The sequence below is a fragment of the Callorhinus ursinus genome, unplaced genomic scaffold (assembly GCF_003265705.2).
Source record: "Callorhinus ursinus isolate GAN/ISIS: 27379988/994484 unplaced genomic scaffold, GSC_fseal_2.0 scaffold2, whole genome shotgun sequence".
Classification (NCBI taxonomy): domain Eukaryota; kingdom Metazoa; phylum Chordata; class Mammalia; order Carnivora; family Otariidae; genus Callorhinus; species Callorhinus ursinus.
In genome coordinates, this window is record NW_027397064.1 from 99575879 (window position 1) to 99594694 (window position 18816).

The 18816-nt window shown below is 49.4% G+C and overlaps 1 protein-coding gene across 2 annotated transcripts in view; it reads right to left on the reverse strand.

Moving 5' to 3' along the window:
- Window positions 1-18816, reverse strand: part of SCTR (secretin receptor) — a 73333-nt gene that overhangs the window by 6333 nt on the left and 48184 nt on the right. Inside the window, exons 5-10 of one of the 2 annotated variants that reach the window (XM_073885114.1) lie at window positions 13834-13931; window positions 12752-12884; window positions 10888-11008; window positions 4611-4671; window positions 3263-3332; window positions 117-208 (exon numbers count right to left, since the gene is read on the reverse strand). In XM_073885114.1, the coding sequence (XP_073741215.1) occupies window positions 117-208; window positions 3263-3332; window positions 4611-4671; window positions 10888-11008; window positions 12752-12884; window positions 13834-13931 (575 nt within the window). Of the gene's footprint in view, window positions 1-116; window positions 209-3262; window positions 3333-4610; window positions 4672-10887; window positions 11042-12751; window positions 12885-13833; window positions 13932-18816 lie in introns of both variants that reach the window. The other variant, XM_073885110.1, reaches the window with a different exon arrangement.

Consider the following 18816-nt stretch of genomic DNA (forward strand, 5'->3'; position numbering starts at 1 on the left):
TCCCAATTGCATCAAAACCTCCTTGGAACCAGGGCCAGTTGGGTAAACCGTAGGCACTCTGTAAATACCTGTTGACTGACTGACTGACCGTGCCTGGGTCTTTGCCCTCCACTTACTTATAATGGCTCACTTCATTTCCTCTTGTTTCTTGGGTTCTAAGTTTTCTCATCAGGATTCTTAGAATGTTTATAAAAAGGATGAAGTTAATCTGTAAAACACAAGAGGGGGGTGTGGGCTGAAGGTGATTGCCACCTCTCCTGGCCTTGACCCCTTGGCCCTGAGGGCAGAGAAAGCATTGCAGACCACACCCAGGATTGCAGGTCTCTGAGCCACCCCGCCCGGCCTGCCGCCCCAGAGTCCCAGTGTAACAGGCTGTCTGGAGGTGATGGCTGACGCAGCACCCGCGCCTGTCCCTGGCTGCAGGAGCTCTAAGGTCTGCTCAGTTGTGGCAGGGATTCCTCACACTGGAATGCATTGGCATTCCCCAGCGACCTTGTTAAAAGGCAGGTCACCGGTGACCTGAGATGCTGCATTTTTTTCTTAAGATTTTATTTATTTATTTGCCAGAGAGAGAGAGAGAGAGAGAGAGCACAAGCAGGGGGAGCGGCAGGCAGAGAGAGAAGCAGGCTCCCAGCTGAGCAAGGACCCTGATGCGGGGCTCGATCCCAGGACCCCGGGATCACGACCTGAGCCAAAGGCAGACGCTTAACCAACTGAGCCACCCAGGCATCCCAAGAGTCTGCACTTCTGTCCTTGGCTACACTTTGAGTGGCAAGGCTTTCTTCTCTGAGAGGTTCTTAAAGTTTTGGGTGCGCATTGGGGGGCTGCCTCCCCCAGAAGTTCCGGGTCAGTAAATCTGGGGTGGGGCCGCTAAATTTGCATTTTTTAATAAGCTTCCAGGTGCTGCTGAAGCTGCTGGTCTGGGGACCACACTTTGAGAACCACTGTTTCAAAGCCTTATAGAGTCGCTTTGCAGTTTAATCACCAACTCCAGGAAGCCACCCTTGATTACCTATCTTTCCTGCTACATTGCAGTTAGGGATCATGTTACTGTGAAGCACTTGAAATATTTGAAAGAGGCCGAACACATGCACCTGTCAAAGTTGTGTGTGTCTACTTACCTGTCAATTCAATAACTTCCTAAAGGACAGGAATGCAGTCTTATTATTTCGTTTGGTGTCCCCTCCCCCCAGCCCAGTGCCAGAATGTTATAAAGGTGCCCACGTGGCGCCCAGTACCTCTCCTCCTCTCTCACCCACCTACCAGCTCCAGCACCATTTAGAGAAGCAGGGATCAGTGGAATTGCCCAGCCGGCACCCTCATTGTTCACACAGCCAGCCTGGGGCCTGGGAATGCTGGCCAAAAGGCAAGGATTAGTGGCCTGTCCAGGACTTCTAGCCCAGCTGCCTCTTTGAGAACTTTGCTTCTCAGCTTGTTGTTTGTTTATGTATCTTGCTCGGAGCTGGCTGTGCATGGTGTAAATGAATAAAGGCTATTTTACTTTTATTTATTTTCTTATCTTAGAGTTGCATTTAATTTTATAGGGAGCACTTGAAGGCAAAAACAAAAACAAAAACAAAACCCCCCCCAAAACAAAAAACAAACTTTAAGCTCTCAAGAATGAGTTCTGAATAGTGGAATTCTAGGCCCCATGACCTACTGGTTGGGAGATGTTTTTAAGTTCTTCTTTATTTATCTAAGTCATCTCTACCCCCAGTGTGGGGCTTGAACTCACAACTCCAAGATCAAGAGTCACATGCTCTACAGACTGAGCCAGCCAGGGGCCCCTGTTGGGAGATATTTTGCATCAGGAGTGCCCACCAAACATCACTAGAGAGACCAGAGTCTGGTGAAATCCGCCAGGACCCCGGGGCCCAGCGTCCCTCAGCTGGGGCTCTCCTGGGCGGCGCGCGGTCAGAGCCCCAGAATGATGGCAAGGAAACTGGCCTAACTAAATGAGGAAAGACCCTCCTGTGGGAATACTATGCAGCCAGAGCACATCGGTGGATCAAATAATTTCAAAGGCCACGGGACAGCTCACATCTGCTGCTAAGTGAGAAACACAAACTAGTACACAAAACTATATTAAGCATTTTGAAAAAAGTGTGTGCTCAAAGAAAAAGATAGGAAGGAAAAGCACATGTGTATTCACAGTGTGTGTCTCGGTGCTAAAAGTATGTGTGGTTTTATTTCCTTTTGGAAAGTACATTTTGTATCTTCCAACTTTTTTTGACATGAATTCTATTATTTTTGGGGAAAAAAAAGAAGAAGAAGAAAAGAAAAAAGAAGGAGGTCCTGGAATGGCCCCCTCCTCCCAGCTGCCCCCTGGAAAGTCACGAGCCAGCCAGTGAAAGAGGTGGGCGGGGGCTGCTGCCCTGGGCTGCACCCCCCCCCCCCCCCCCCCCGCCCCACACAGCAGATCCACGAAGGGAGCTTCCTGTCAAAGGGTCCTGCAGCCGTGGTGTCCCTCGGAACCCTGCACACAGCTGAGGGGCTGATTCCTTCCAGGAGACAACCACGGTGGGTCCCCCGCTCTCTGTCCCCCTATTTCCTGTCCCTACCCACAGGCTCAGCTCCAGGCCTCCCAACCCTACTGCAGAGCAGAAGCACCTGAGAACTTAAACCCCCGCTGAGCACTCAGGCCCCTCCCCAGAACAAAGAGAGCCCGATTCTCTGGCTATCCAGAGATAAACAGCTCCCAGATGATTCTGAAGGGCAGCCCAGTTGAGACGCTCTGAGCTCCCTCTCCATGAGAGTCACTCCTGTATCTTCTCCCTGGGGGCCACCCCTCCAGGCCTGGCCCCCCCCCCCAACAGCACCCCAAAGGCCCAAGACCAAGCCTCACTGAGCTTTCCCCAGCCCCAGCCTATGATCCCAGCTCAGTGATTCTTCTCAGTTTAACAAGAGGAACGCCTAGAAAAGAGATCACGACCCAGAGACCTGAAGGAGGCGGATTTCGGGCCAGCACAGAGCCAGCCAGTGTAGGGCAAGGAGCTCTGCCCCCCACATTTTAGTGGCCACTCATGAACCAAAGAGAGTTATGTAAACTTTTGCCCCTCATCCCATTCGCACCCCCCAGCCCCCATTCTCCCATCCCCCATCTAGACCCTCATGCTGCTGACCAGCCTCTGGAAGCTCTGTGGTTCATCCCTCCCCGCTGCTGGAGGGAACAAAGCTAGCGTTGTCTCTCGGCCTTCTGTCCAGGCCAGTCACTCTTTCCGTCTCTCCCACTGGAGCCCAGCTCGGGAAGACGGCCACTCACCAGGATGGAGAGGATCACGGGCCCCCGAATGACCCACCAGATGGATGCGTTGGCGTTGATGTCCCAGCACCTGTGGAGGGACAGCCAGGCATCGTTAGGGGTGGAGAGCTGAGGGGGCCAGGAAAGACTAGTTCCCTCAAGTGCTCTTCGGAGGAAGGGCCCATGCTGGTGGCCCCAAGCACTGTGGCTGGGGGCCCAGCCGTGTTAGAACTGACCCTCTCTGGCCGCCCGGGAGCACTTCGGAGACCGCTGGAGCAGAGCAGTGCCACACACCCCCCCCCCGCCCCGGTCTCCGTGCTCTCCCAGTGAACGTCCAGGGCAGTGGACCTGTGTGGCACCTGACAGTCAGAAGATCCCAGAATCCCAAAGCGAGCGCAGTGACAAACTCAACTGCCAACAAGGGCCAGGCAGGTGACATCAGTGAGTGAAGTGGCTGAGTGACTGACGTGTGGCCTCAGGACCCTAGGACATCAGGCGTGGGGGGTACCTGGCAAGCTGGAGAGCATGTGCGGGGCCTAAGGCAGCCACATCGGCTCCGGCTGATTTTTGCCACATGGGAAAATGAGAGATGTTGGTAGAACTTCCCATGTTCTCGAGAGAAGCTAAAAATCCAGATTTTACAAAAAATCGAATTCACCCAATTAAAATAATTCTTTTGAAACGATTATTTGGGGCCAGAGTTGGACCGCAAGACACTGGCAAGCCTCATCGGACCAAATCCACATCCTGGGCTGGTTGCGTCAGTGTGTCTGTGAGAAACTGCCTCTGCTCTGTCAGGCCGCCTCACTTCCTCCTCGGCTTCTCTCCGTGTGCCTACTTCCCAGCAGGGCCCCCTGGGCTTACCTCCATCCTCAGTGCCTGGCAGCTTTAGAGAAAAGACTAGATCTCTCTGTCCCCATCGGGAGTCACTGGGAATGCGGCTCTCCTACACCCACCTCTGCTGGACTCTCACACAGGCCCCCTCCCCCGCCCCCCCCGGGGGGTAGGGAGGAGCAGAGGAGAGGATCCCAGGAAGAAGGAAAAGCTGGGTTGGCCCAGAGCTGCCTCACTGAGCGGCACCTGCCTGGACTTTCACGGCTCCTGCCTGGCACCTGCTCTTCCCACAGAGCTGATGGCGTGGGCAGGCCCAGGAGGGTGCGGGCGTGCTGGAGGCCACCACCCATCTGCAAGCTCACACCAGCCCAGCACTCCAGAGTACTCGCCTGTGGGACCCCTGCACCGCCCCCCCCCCGCCCCCCGCCGTTTAAAAAGCAGGCCTCTCCAAATAGCTCCAAAGAAGTGCCCATCCCGCTTGAAGAACTGGACAATATAAAATACACTCTTGTTACCTCTCCTTCAAAGAGCTTACCCGACATCTTCCAGGAAGTGCCTACTGATAGCCCACGAAGCAACAAAAATGGCCGGGGAACCTGAAGATTAAAAATAAAGGAGGGAGCGGGGAGAGGGGACTCAATTTTCAACACCCCCATAAGGGAACAGGGCAGTTCACCCGGCCCAGGAGTGAGCAGGTGTCACAGAAACCCCCTTGTAAATCCTGTGCAAACAAATCCTTGTAGTCTCCTGCTTCTAGGGTACGAGGCATGCCCTGCAAACTGAGGCAGAATCAGAGGTTCTTGAACGCCAGGAGGGGCTCAGAGTGTCCTGGGAGCCTGGGGCAGACTCGCGAGGCCCTCTGCAGGGAAGAGAAGGGAGAAGTGATGGTCTACACCTGGGCTGTCCTGGGCAGAGGCCGCTCTTCCCACGTAGCTATGGAGTGCTTGACATGTGGCTGGTCCCACAGCACATGTGCTGTAAGTGCAAGCCACCCGATTTTTGAAGACTTAGTAGAATGTGAAATATGCTAATTTTTATATTAGTTATATGTTGACATGAAAATATTTTTATACTGGGTTAAATAAAGTAGATCATTGAGGTTAATTTTATCTGCTTCTTTTTACTGTGTTTACTGTGGCTACTAGAAAATTTTAGGATATATACGTGGCTCATTCTATTTCTAATGGACATGCTTGTCCGCACCTGAAAATGGTAACAGCCCCATCCCTGGGCTGCTCAGGTTTCAGACCTCCAGCAGCCAGGTTTACACCCAGACAGGAGATGAAAGAATTTTTCTCTGGAGGAATCCAACAGCCCCAGACAAAGGGCCTATAGATGGCGATGCTGGGGACCCCTTCCAACACAGTGGCCACTTCCAGCTCAGTCTCCCTTGAGAGACATGCCCCGCCACCCCACACATGGGGCCTTCAGTCCGCTCTGAAGTGACTCATTCTTAAACATGAACAGACAGTCAAGGTCACGGACATCTGAGGAAAGCTGATTACATAAAAGACAAGGACCAAAACAATCAGAGAGAAGGAACTCAAAGGAAACAGACCGTGCAGGCTGCAGGAGGAACTTGAACAAAACAACTCTAAGGAATATCATCAGAGAGATAAGAGGAAAGATTACATCTGCAAGACCCAAACAGGATGCCGAAAATAGGGAGCAGTCCGAGAACAAGGAAGAGGGCTTAGAAATTGAATATATGATAACCAAGATAAAAGACTCCATAGATGGGTTGGAAGATAAAGACCAGGAATCGCCCGGAAAGCAGAACACAAAGAGTGGAATGAAAAATAGGAGGAAAGACATGAAAAAATCAGAGGTCAATTCCAGGATGTGCGCCATCTGATTAAAAGTTTCAGAAAGAGAGGATAAAAACCCAAGGGAAAGAAATCGAATAGGTGATGTAAGATCATGGTCCAAGAAATGAAGGATGTGAATTTCCAGATGAAAGGACCACCGGATGTCAGCGAAAAGGATGAAATCACCTCGAGTTGGGGCACATCCCTAGGGCATTTCAAAACAGAGGGACAGAGAGAAGACCCTGCAGCTTATGTAGAAAGAGATGAGTAAAAATGCCCGGGGAAGAAGAATAACATGGCAGGGGCACCTGGGTGGCTCAGTCGGTTATGTGTCTGCCTTCGGCTCAGGTCATGATCCCGGGGTCTTAGGATCGAGCCCCCAGTTGGGCTCCCCGCTCCGCAGGGAGTCTGCTCCTCCCTCTGCCATTCTCCCTGCTTATGCTCTCTCTCTCAAATAAATAAATAAAATCTTAAAAAAAAAAAAAAAGAAAGGAATAGGATTTAGAGAGGGAAATGAAGGAAATTCTCAGCATGAAGGGTAAGGGAATTGAGCAAGTCTAGAGAACAACCAGCCCAAATAGGGCAGGAAATCAGAAGGCTCTAGAAAGAACATTGTTGGCTCTATCAGGTTGAAAAGCATCCTCCCTAAATTCCTATCTACCCAGAACCTTAGAATGTGACTTTATTTGGAAATAAGGTCTTAGCTGGTGTAATTAGTTAAGAAGAGGTCATACTTAGAAGGATGCCAGTCATATGGGGCACCTAATCCAATATGACCGGCATCCTTATGAGAAGACCATGAGAGACACAGAGCAGAAGAACACACAACGGAAAGAAGGCCACGTCAACACAGAGGGAGAAATCACAAGGATGCAGCCACAAGCCAAAAACCGCCAAGGACTGCCAGCAACGACCAGAAGCTGGAAGAGAGAGAGGCATGGAGCAGTTCAGAAGGATTCAACCCTGCCAGAACCTTGATTTTGAACTTCTGGCCACCAGAACTGTGAGAGAATAAATTTCTGTTGTTTTAAGCCACCGAGTTTGTGGCAATTTGTTTACGGCAGCCCATAGGAAACAAATACAGCAGGAAGAAACCAACAAATAGGAACGAATAGATTTCCTGTTGGTATGGGATGATCTGGGAAACAGCGCTGGAGGGTTTTCCAGTGCTCTGGGTGAACTGGTGGGAATTAAGGACAGCAACATAAAACAAATAAGTCAATCAAAAGTGACTCCGTAAAAAACAAAAAGTTAACTATTGGGAGTAAAATCATTGTACACCACTCGGCTCAGCAGTAAGCATTTACATAGATATAACGATCCATACATAGAATAGGACTTTTTTTTTTTTAAAGATTTTATTTATTCATTCGACAGAGAAAGAGTGAGCACTAGCAGGGAGAGTGGCAGGCAGAGGGAGAAGCAGACTCTGCTGAGCAGGGAGCCCGACGCGGGGCTCGATCCCAGGACCCTGGGATCATGACCTGAGCCGAAGGCAGACGCTTCACCGACTGAGCCACCCAGGCGCCCCACTATTTAATTATTTAAACCAAGTATGTACATGACTTTAATAAAAATAATATATATATTTTTAATTTCTTGCCTCAATTTTGGATGCTTTGGGCAAAGAACATGGGTTCTTTTTTTTTTTAAATAATTTTTTATTGTTATGTTAATCACCATACATTACATCATTAGTTTTTGATGCAGTGTTCCATGATTCATTGTTTGTGCATAACACCCAGTGCTCCACGCAGAATGTGCCCTCTTTCAAGAACATGGGTTCTGAAGGGCCACCTGTTCGTTGTCTCCCATCTTTACAGAGTTGGCAGAAAGTGGGAAAGCCAATAATGGCTCGAGTTAGGGTTTCTTAGTGTGGTCCCCAGACTATGAGGATCAGAGTCACTTGGGGCCTTGTTAGACAGGAAGAGTCTCTGGCTACACCCAAGGCCAACTGGCTCAGAGGCGCCGGGCGTGGGATCCAGCCAGCTGGGCTTGACACACCCTCCATGTGACTCTGATGCTGGCTCCAGTTGGAGAGCCACCAACTCAGCGAGGGGGAGCTTGGTTCATCCCCACAAAAGCCAGAGGTGTCACCCTTTCCTGGGTGCAGACACCCCAGCCACCTTGAAAAAGTAAAAGTGTTGGGTAAGTATTAAAAATCTTAAAAGTCCCCACTCCTTTTGATCCAGTGATCCGAATTCTAGGACCCCATATTACACATGGAAATAAGCTTTGTCCATAAATTATTTATCACTGTGTTATTTATAATAGTGGAAAATTAGAAACAACCTAAATGTCCATACAATAGGTATTTGGTTAAATCGGTCCAGAGACGAGTTAAAAATGTTTATGGCAGAGGTAGAAGAATACAGAACATGCCTGTGTGTCAACAGAAAGAAACAAGATTCAGAATTCTACATTTAGAATGACGACAACAGGGGCGCCTGGGTGGCTCAGTCAGGTTAGCGTCTGCCTTCGGCTCAGGTCATGATCCCAGGGTCCCAGGATCAAGTCCTGCATCAGGCTCCCTGCTCAGCGGGGAGCCTGCCGCTCCCCCTGCTTGTGCTCGTGTTCTCACTCTTTCTCTGACAAATAAATAAAATCTTAAAAAAAAAAAAAAAAAAAAAAGAATGACCACACAATGCAGAGAAAAACTCAGTAGGAAAATCGTCTGGAAGAAAACCCCCCAAAATGTTCATTAGATGAGACCAGGGTAATTTTTTTCTACTTAATTTTATTTTTTGCAGTTGTACAGTGAGCATGTACTCATTTAAGCAGCCCATCTCTGGGGAAACAAGTTGCATACAAATTGAGGAGGGGCCCCTGCTTTTGCAAGAGAAAGGCTTCTCCCAGACGGAAAACTTTAGACCTTCCTAAGTCCCTTCAAGGTCTCCTTGGGGCGGTGTAGGCGGAGAGACCAGGAGGGGAGGAACCTCTGTTTTATGTGCTGTTCTCTCTCAGGGCCTGGCATATAGTAGATGAAATATTTGAGAAAGAAAGGAAGGTGCCCATAATCTCACTTAAACCCTCCTAAAAATCCATGGGGCGCTGGGTGGCTCAGTTGACTAGGCATCTGCCTTTGGCCCAGGTCATGATCTCAGAGTCCTGGAATCGAGTGGCATCAGGCTCCCTGCTCAGCAGGGAATCTGCTTCTCCCTCTGCTCCTCCCCATCAGCTTGTGCTCTCTCTATCTCTTCTCTCAAATTAATACAAACCTTTAAAATAAAATAAAATAAACCCTCCTAAAAATCCGTGATGGAGATGTTGCAATGCACCTTTGTCTCCCTGCTTGACTATGACCCCTTTGAATGATGGAACTGTTTTTGTTTCTGTAATCTCTAGAAGCCCCTCTGAGCACAAAGAAATGCTCGAAGAAAGTCGAAAAAATTATGATCCTGATATTACAGATAATGACACTGCCTATATTCATATGACGAGATCCTGGCAGATCTGGGAGTCAAGGTCAGTGAACGAGGTTCCAAACGGGGTCCTTTTTTGGGGTCAACTGCATGAGGCAGGTCCCTGGTCCCCCAGTACTCTGGGACTACTGTTCTCTGCAGAAATCCAAAGATCTGCAGAGTCCCACAGCTCCCACTGGCTGAGGGTTATGTGCTAATCAGGCTGCCAAAGTCTACAGGAAGGCTCGGCAAGCTCTGGCAGCTCAGGTGACTTCCCTGATGTGAGGAGATAGGGCCCTTGCATGGAAGGATTTAGACAAGCAGAAAAGACGGGCTTTCCTGGCAGGGGCACTTCTTAATTAAAGGCACTAAGAAGAAAGCAAATGAAATTAATGGCTGGTACACATGACTATCCCTGTAAGCATATGAGTCACTCAGAGGAACCTGGCCATCTTTCTAGAACCCAATGGGTAACTTACATATGTTTATCAAATGAACAATGGATGGATGGATGGATGGATGGATGGATGGATGGATGGATGGACAGACGGATGGATGGATGGATGGATATTTGTTAATGGCAGAATAAGAGTTAAGGGGCCTTTGGAAACAGACAAGCCTTGGTTTGAATCCTGGGTCTGCCCTTGTCTACAGTGTGAGCTGAGCATATTACATCCCCCCCACCGTCTTTTAGCAGGCTTCTTTGAAGGGCCTCTGGAGGTTGTGGTGGCAATTAATTAATGCATGTAAACTGCTCTGCTCATAGTAATTGCTCAAGAAATGGAGTTATCATCTTCCTTGATCAGAAAGGAAAGGGGGAAGAGAAGGAATGGGGCCTGCAGTTGGCTCTCTGACTGCCATTTCCCCTCCTTCCTACAAATGAACCCTGAAATTCCTTTGGGAAGCCATGTGGTTTGAACAGCTTAAGCCCATCAGTGTATTCCATTCACTCAGGCCTGTGATTGGCTCAGGATGTGTCTGAGACAAGCCGGCCCAATCAGAGTGAACCTCAGAGTATTTGTTGGGAATGCTGGGCCTTTTCCTCTCATTAGGTACAACAAGGAAGCTGGTAGCCCAGAAGCTGTTGGCAGTTACACTGGGAGCACCAGCCTAGAGATCAAGCTGATGTTACAGAAGGCGAAGTCGAAAGGCACAAAGAAACGTGGTTGAGCTGCTGGATCCAGCCTCACCTGAAGCTGGTGATGCCTGGACTTTTCAGATACATGAGCCAATGCTTTCTTTTATGTTTAAAGCTGATCTAAGCCAGATTTTCTGACCTACAATCAAAAGTACACTAACTGATATAGAAAGGAAGCAAGGATGAAAATATGTGAATGGAACATCTAAGGAAGATGACACAACAAGCATTGGGTGGTATCAAATGGTAAGAGACTTTGGGTGGCCAAAACTGGGGCTACATTTTAACTGTGAATTCCTACTTGACATACAAGGAAACCAAAGTCAAGGGGTTAAACAAGAAGGAAATTGCCTAAGATTCCACAAGTTAGCTAACTTGTGTGTGGAGCTGGAACTAGAAACCGAATCCTCTGGCTCAGAGCCTGTTCCCACATACCCCCACCGTTCCACCCATGGAGAAACATACCCCATCCGAGGGCAACAAATCCCCGGAGGCACTTCCTCTCTGAGAAGAAGGAGATGACCAGGAGCGTGTGAAGGTAGAGGCCTTCCACCAGCAGCCAGGCGTAGTTGGCCATGATGCAGTACTGGAAGAAAGCCATGACCAGCTTACAGCCCACCTGCACAGAGAGAGGCAGGTGAGCCCCAGGGCTGGGCAACAGCGGGCTCCCCTCTGGCAGCCACCCCTGAAGGACGTGACAGGGCGTAGTAGGGGTCAGGTCGCAGAGCGAGTCTCTGGGGGCTCCTGGCCATCCCCTGTGGCTGTCCACTCTCAGAAGGCCAGGCCCAAGAGTTCTCTAGAGGGTGGGAGTCCACATGCCAAGAGGCCCAGCCAAGAAGGCTAACGGGCCATCACAGAAGTAGGCAGTGCATTCAAAGGGATTTCTGAGCCAAGGAGTAACAAAATCCTTTCTAAGCTCTTTTCTCGGAAACAGAAGAAGAAGGGACGTACCAGTTATGTTAGGAGGGCAACACTGATTATAGTGAAAATGGCCCCTGATTGGCACACTGCGTCTGTTCTGGAGACCTCTAATTACCAGATGGGGGGGGCCAGTGCTGGCCTTGCCTGACGCAGTGCCTTGTTAGAGGCGTGTCTCTTGCGGGGATCGCCAGAAGCTGTCCCTGGGGACTTGTGGGTCCCGAGGCTTCCATCCCAGCAAGGCAACCATTCCCATGTGGCAAGGGTCCCCATTCCTTTCCCTGAGCTGTCCCCTGGGGAGAGGACAGCTTCTGGGATGGCCTGAGGGCTGCTACAGGGGCTACGTGAAGGTCACATCCACAGAGAGGGAGAAGCCGGTGTTGCCCTGCTGGCCAGCTATGGTTCCTGCCCTACGGCCACCTGCAGACTCGGACTCTGGGGGGCGCCCGTGGTTGGCTCAGGAGTCAGATGTTTGGTGGAACCCAAGAAGGTCCCCTGCGGGCACTGCTGGACTTCTCCACTGCTGGTCAGTGAGGTGGGGGGCCTGAATTTAAGTCTTCTGACTCTCATTCTGGTACTCTTAGTTCATCCTGACAATATCCTGAAGGGAGATTCAGTCGGAGTCAGAAAACACACACACGCACACACACACACAACTATAAACAACACAAACTCAACAGATCTGTAAGGAATTAGAGATCTGAGCGGTAGGAAGTGACAGGGAGGTTGACTGAACCAACCTCAATCTCCAATCCCTTCTCCCTTGTCTGCCTCTGCTATGGAGACTGTACGGCCTGTGGATTGCCCATCTGTGGACGGCTTATGTGGGAAACAACCCCCATCCGTTTGAGCCACTGATGTATGGTTTTCTGGTACATGCTGCAAGAGGGATTCCCAACTGATACACAGAGCAACATTGCAAAGGATAAAGAGTTATCTGAGCATTCAGGAGGAGGAAGGGGGTTAGATTTAACAAAACAATTGTTTTGCCACACACCTGTGTTTGCAGAACCTAGGCATATGTTCCCACTTTTCTTTCTACACCCAACCTCAACCCTCTTTAGACCTGGCCATCTGTCCACAGCTGGGACTTGGCAGGTGGAGGGAAAAGACGAGCCTCACTATGTATCTAATTGCCAGAGTGGCTAAGCCACTCCTGGATGCTGGGAGTTGAAGGGTAGCCCCCAGAGGCCTCCTGACAAACTGCTCTCATACATGACCCAGACTGTGCGCGTGGAGACATGGGACTCTCCCCGGGCTCCCTGGCCCAGCACTGGCCCCTCTACTCTAGGCATTAAGTGCAACCTCAGCTGGGATTTGGGGGAAGGGCAAGGGGACCACCACCCTCTCCCGAGTTGGGCCGAGGAAGGTGGGCAGCCTGGACACACTCGGGGGCATGCTGGCATGTTACCCTGTGGGCATCACAGTGAGCGACATCGTCCGAGGAGAAGAGCACGGCGTCCTTGATGAAGTTGGACAGGGCACGCAGGATGAAGGACACAAAAAGGTGCATGTGGATGTAGTTGCGGGTGCAGTGAAGCCTCCTGGAGAGAGAGAATGCAGGGCCATGGGGGCCAGAGCCACAGGCGCGCGGCCACTTCTTAGCTAGACGACCTTGACCTCGGGCAAGCCTTTTCACCTTCCAGAGCCTGAGTCTCCTCCTCTGCCGGAGGGGTCAGAGGTCTGTTACTCTTTCCCCGTCTTCTGGTACCAGAAGCAAGCTTTCTTATGGGGAACCCAGTCCAGCTCTGAGTGGGGGTGACTCCATCCTCCTACCCTCTTGATAGGCCTGACCAATCAGAGTACTCCACCCCTGGTTGCTGTGACTGGCTCAGGTTGGGCATGTGACCCAAGCCTAGCCTATGAGATATCCTACCCCTATCCCCACCCCAGGACTTCGATTGCAACTAATGGGGAAGAGGCTCTCCTTGTCCTGGTGTGGCCGAGGCGGTGGAATGTACCCCTGAGGCTGCTGGTGGTTGTCTCTGCCACCCCTGCAGAAAGCCTACCTGAGGATGAGGCCAAGGCAGAGTTGAGAAAGGGAGGGAGACAGACCTAGTTCTGCAGATACCTTTGAGCACCTAGATACAGCCATTCCTAAAGCCAGCAGCCCTGAGCTTGCCAATTATGTGGGTCAGGTCACCTTTGTTTACTTAAACTGTCTTAAGGTGGATTTCTGTTTCTTGCAACCAAGAGTCTGGCTAACACACTTGTAAAACGGGGTAATGATACCCATCTTATAGCATTGTGTGAAAATTACAGATAGTACATGTGCAGTAAAGTTCCTTCTTGTGCGCAGTAATTGTGGAATGAATAAAAAATATGAACAAGGTCACAGGAACATCAGTGTTTGGCCACAGGTAAGGTTTAGATCAAGAGGTCCCCAAGTGGCCCACCCAGACCTTCCTTTCTCTGGCCTGAGTAATTTAAAGAGACCCAAATTCTGCGCCTGTGGAAGGCTGGGGAGGCAGAGAGTTGGCAATGTATTCTCACCGGAAAGCACAGAGGATGCTGAGGGCGACCAGGAGCATCACCAGGGAGGAGCTATAACCCACGGTGTACATGACCTTCAGCTTCATCAGGTACTCGTGCTGCAGAGAGAGGCATGTGTCAGTCCCATCCACCCTGTGGCTGGGCTTTTTTCTGCCTCAGAGTGTACCTGCCCAGGCAGCTTGAACCTTTCAATACTGACTGCTATGCTGATCAGATTCCGCGGACCTCAGTTCATAGACTCGGAACACCTTGGCTTTGGAAAAGATCTCAGGGATCATCTGATGCCAACTCAAACTTCTACCCCATGCGTAGCGCCCCTTACCATCACCCTGAATTCAAGCCTTCGCTTGAATACCTCCAGGGATATAGGCTCACCTGGCCTTTTGAGGACGTCATCTGGTATACAAGGGTGCAAAATATTAGGTAATTTTTTCTCACGTGAAGCTAAAATCTATTACTTTTAAATTGCCCCTATTAGTCTTTTCTGGACCTACTTTGGAGCCACTTGAAATAAATTGAATTTATCTGTACCTAAGGCCTAGCATTATTATTATTTTTTAAAGATTTTAAAGATTTTAAAGATTTTATTTATTCATTTGACAGAGAGACACAGCAAGAGAGGGAACACAAGCAGGGGGAGTGGGAGAGGGAGAAGCAGGCTTCCCGCGGAGCAGGGAGCCCGATGCGGGGCTCGATCTCAAGACCCTGGGATCATGATCTGAGCCGAAGGCAGAGGCTTAACGACTGAGCCACCCAGGCGCCCCTCTAGGAATTAATTCTAAGAAATTAGCGCGTGCGCGCGCGCACACACACACACACGCACAAAGAAATAAGCACAAAAGGAAAAGCATATTTATACATCAAGATGTTCCTCACAGAACGATTAGTGGTGAAAAACACTCAAATGTCCAACAATAGAACAATTAACTAAATTATTTTAAATCATTGTTTTAATGTATGCCGCCATTAAAATGCTGCTTCCCAAGAGTTTTAAAAGATGTCAGCACGTGCGAAGAATGTAACATTAAGTGAAAAAGCAGAATACAATTTTTTTAAAAGATTTTATTCATATTTGAAAGAGAGAAACACAGCGACAGAGGGAACACAAGCAGGGGGAGTGGGAGAGGGAGAAGCAGGTTTCCCGCCGAGCAGGGAGCCCGATGCGGGGCTCGATCCCAGGACCCTGGGATCACGACCCAAGGGGAAGGCAGACACTTAACCGACTGAGCCACCCAGGCACCCCCAGAATACAAATTTTATATGTCCAGTGTGATTCCTGCTATCTGTTGGAAAAAAGTTTTAAGTTGAATTACATGAAATTGCCCTCTTTGGTAGGTCAAATGATTGAGTACCGGCCATTTCATGTGGTTCAATCTCATACATGCATAGACCATAAGACTGTAAAAAGATGTGTTAGAGGTTAATAATGGTTAACTTTGGATGATAAGTTTGTGGACAGAGTTGTTATTTTTATTTTATTTTTTTCTACACTTCTCACTTCTCTCCAGGGGGTGAGTACTATTTTATAACCAGAAGAAAAAGGTAATTAATTAAAAAAAAAAAACAGGCACAAGAATAGTATTGGGGAAACCTTGCTGACAGCTCTTCATATGAAAATGACCTTGAGGTTCAAATGTCCCAAGCTCCATGGCATTAAGAATTGTACTGCAGGGAAAGAATGCAGGCTTCAGAGCCGAGAGACGAGGTTTCCAAACCCAGGACTGTTACTCACCAGCTATGTGACCTTGGGCAAATTACTTAACTTCTCTGAGCCTCAGATTCCTCATCTGCAAAATGGGGGATAATATCTAACTTGCAGGCTTGTCAGAAGAACAAATGAAGTATCAGTTAGAGTATCTAGACAGTGCCTGACACTTACAAGACACTCAGAGCATGTTAATTTTTCCCCACTTCTACCCCTCACCCCCAGCATCCACCCTTCAACAGGAGTCATGGGTCCAAGATCACGGCAGGAAGTATGAGTTATAAAGAAGCTATATTGCATTCTCAGTTACAGTAACGGAGTGCTGTGGGACACCAGGCAACACTGGAACGTTTGAAGTGTTTCGTCCAGTTCTGGGCATGCTATTTTAAGAGACACATTAATAAACTGGAACATTTCCAGAGAAGGGAAGAGTGCATGAAAAAACTGGGTACATTGCACCCCGAGGAAACAAATAAACTTAGGAAAGAACAGTATTAGAACGATTGACAGGTAGAAGCATTAGCTCCAGGGGGAGGAAGCTACCAAAAAGATATCTGACTCAGAGTGACCAAAACTTTTCTGAGAGCAAGAGGCAACATTTGATGGGATGGCTGCCATGTGACATTGAGCGTCACCACTGGTGTGACTGTGATCCCAGAAGCCAGGAGCCACCTCTCAGGAACGTAGATGAGAGCCTAGGAGCCTCACTCCTAGGACCACCTGGCTAGCAGCCCTCAGTTCAGAAGCAGATTTGGGCCAGTCTGTTGACAGCATGAGGAGGCACGGGGTGACAGTAGGGGGCGTTCAGGCTGAATGTTCTGCATTGTCCTGAGGCTGGGCGGATTGTCTGCCAGGGAACCCTCAGGACACCAGCTAACTCCACTTGTCCCTGCGTTATGTGTGTAAGTTCTGATCCAGAAAGAGCCCTGCTCCCAGGAGGCCTGATGTGACCTCAGTGCACCCGCCCTCCACATCTGCAACGGGCACCACCTCCCAGGGGGCTTGCGGTCCAGAAGCCTCACTGCTGTCTGTCCTGGATCAAGTTGCCTGTCTCTCTGCCATGTTTCCTGACTGGGCCACCTTCCTTCTGCATCCTCTAGATCAGGGGTCAGCAGGACTTTTTCTGTAAAGGGACAGATAATAAGTGTTTTAGACTTTGGGTGCCCATTGGGGCTCTTGTAATCACTCAGCTCTGCTCATAGTGCACATTGCCATAGCTATGTCTCAATAAAACTTTATTAGCAAAAGCAGGTGGTGGGCTGGGTTTGGCTCAAGGGCCATAGTGTGCCAACCTCAGCTCTAGGTAAGCAAACCCCATTTTATTTACCCAAGCATCAGCCTGGTCCTTTCTGCTAATCTGAGTCCACTGTGGGCTTTTGTCAGTGACTACAATGGCACGTGCCAAGGAAGGAAATCGAAAAAAAAGACAGCCAACAAATGCTGATTTCCATCATCATTTGATTAGAAGAAAAAAAACATTTCAACAATAAGAGACAGGATGATTCAAATCTCTGAGTACAAGACAAAGCTTGTGGACCAGCATCTAGGCACCAGTAAATCACATGGCCTGGAAACCTTTCTGATCTTAGGGATTTTAATTTTTTTTTTTTTTTTTTTTTTTTAATGTGAGTTGAAGCCAAGGTAGGTCTCCTTTCCACTACTTTTGGCCAATTAATATTCTGAGTTAAGTCCAAACTTTGCATTTACCTTTGTCAAACTTCAGCTCCTTGTTTTGGGATTTTAAGTTTCAACCCTGGATGAATATCATGGTTAAGGCCCTGGGCTCTGTTCTTCCCCAGCTGATGAGTCTAAGCCAACAGTGTCTCCGATGTGGTTTCAGTAGACAGAACTCACAAAACCAAAAGCTCCGTGGGGTCCTCAATAATTCTTAAGGGTGTCAAAGGGTCCCAAGGCCAAAAGGTTTGAGAACCACTGGCCTAGGACAATCCTGTATCCCAGCCCTCTGCCAGGGATGGTCCAGGGGTGGGCAGGCTCCAGTCACTTTGGGCCAGTGAGATGTGAGGACAAGCTTGCTGGGGTTTGGGTGAAGAAGCTTTCTCGCTCTTGGGAAGGAGCCATAGGAAGTCTGGCTGTCCCTCCTCCTGGACAAGCAGGCATGGGGAAGCATGTAGCTGTCATCACCAAGGCCGTCATCCAAATCGAGAAGTGGCAGCCTCGAGAAGAAGCCACCAGGATAGCAGGAGGAGAAATGGAAAGAACCTGGTCCTTGGGCAGCTTCTCAGTGCTGCTTTATCAAAGAGTTCTGAAACCTGTTCTCTGCATCCCCAGTTATATGAGCCACACCTGTTTATTAGGCAAGTTGGAAATTTCTGTTTCTTGCAGCCCAGAGCATCCTTTCGAACCTCTGTGCTGCCATCCATCATAAGAATGTTCTCTCTTAATTTTATGGATTTTGCCAATGTCATCACATAAACTTCCTGTCCTCATAGAAGTCAATGAGAGAAATGGTCACCTGCGGGGGTCAGAGCCCATCCACTCTTCCAAAACCATCTGTACACACTGATCAATGCTTGCCGGGTCTCGTTATTAAGGTACCCCACTCTGGCCAGACCCGAAGACCCCCTGTGTGTCCCCCAACTGGATGACAAGCCCCGGGAGGGAAGAAACCCGAGTCTCCAGCTTGGTCCCCCGATCAGTCTCCCTCGTACAGAGCAGGACTGACTGGCTAGAGAGAGGAGTCCTAGAAAAAATTCACAAGTGGGTATGGTCTGTCTCCCAACCTCATCTTCTCCCTTCACTCTGCTGCTTCCCCCCCATGCTACTCTCACATGCCCCCACTCCATCCTCCAAGGGACCAGCAAGCCTGTCCATCCAGATTCCCACTGGGGAGTTTAGCCCACGGGGCTGCAAAAGAGCATCTCCCAGGGGGACGCGCACCATACCAGGGAGGCAGCAAAAGCTAGAGGAAGGACTCAGGCTCTTTTTGGAACTAACTTGGTTTGACTCCTGCCTCCACTAGTTTCTGAGCGTGTCCCTTCACCCCTCTGAGCCTCACGTTCCTCATCTGCACAATGAAGAAAATAACGACCTTACAACGGATTCTTCTGAGGGTTTAGCGTCATTATGTATCCCGCAACCGGCACATGGTAGGTGTTCAGTACAACAACAAACATTCAGTGGGCACCTGGTAAGTGCCAGGCATTGTGCTGGGGCCTGGGGGCCTGAAAATGAATACGATTCTGATTTGTCCCTGCAATATCCCTACACCTTGACCCATGCCTGGCTCACAGTAGGTGCTTGATAAATGTTTGTTAAGT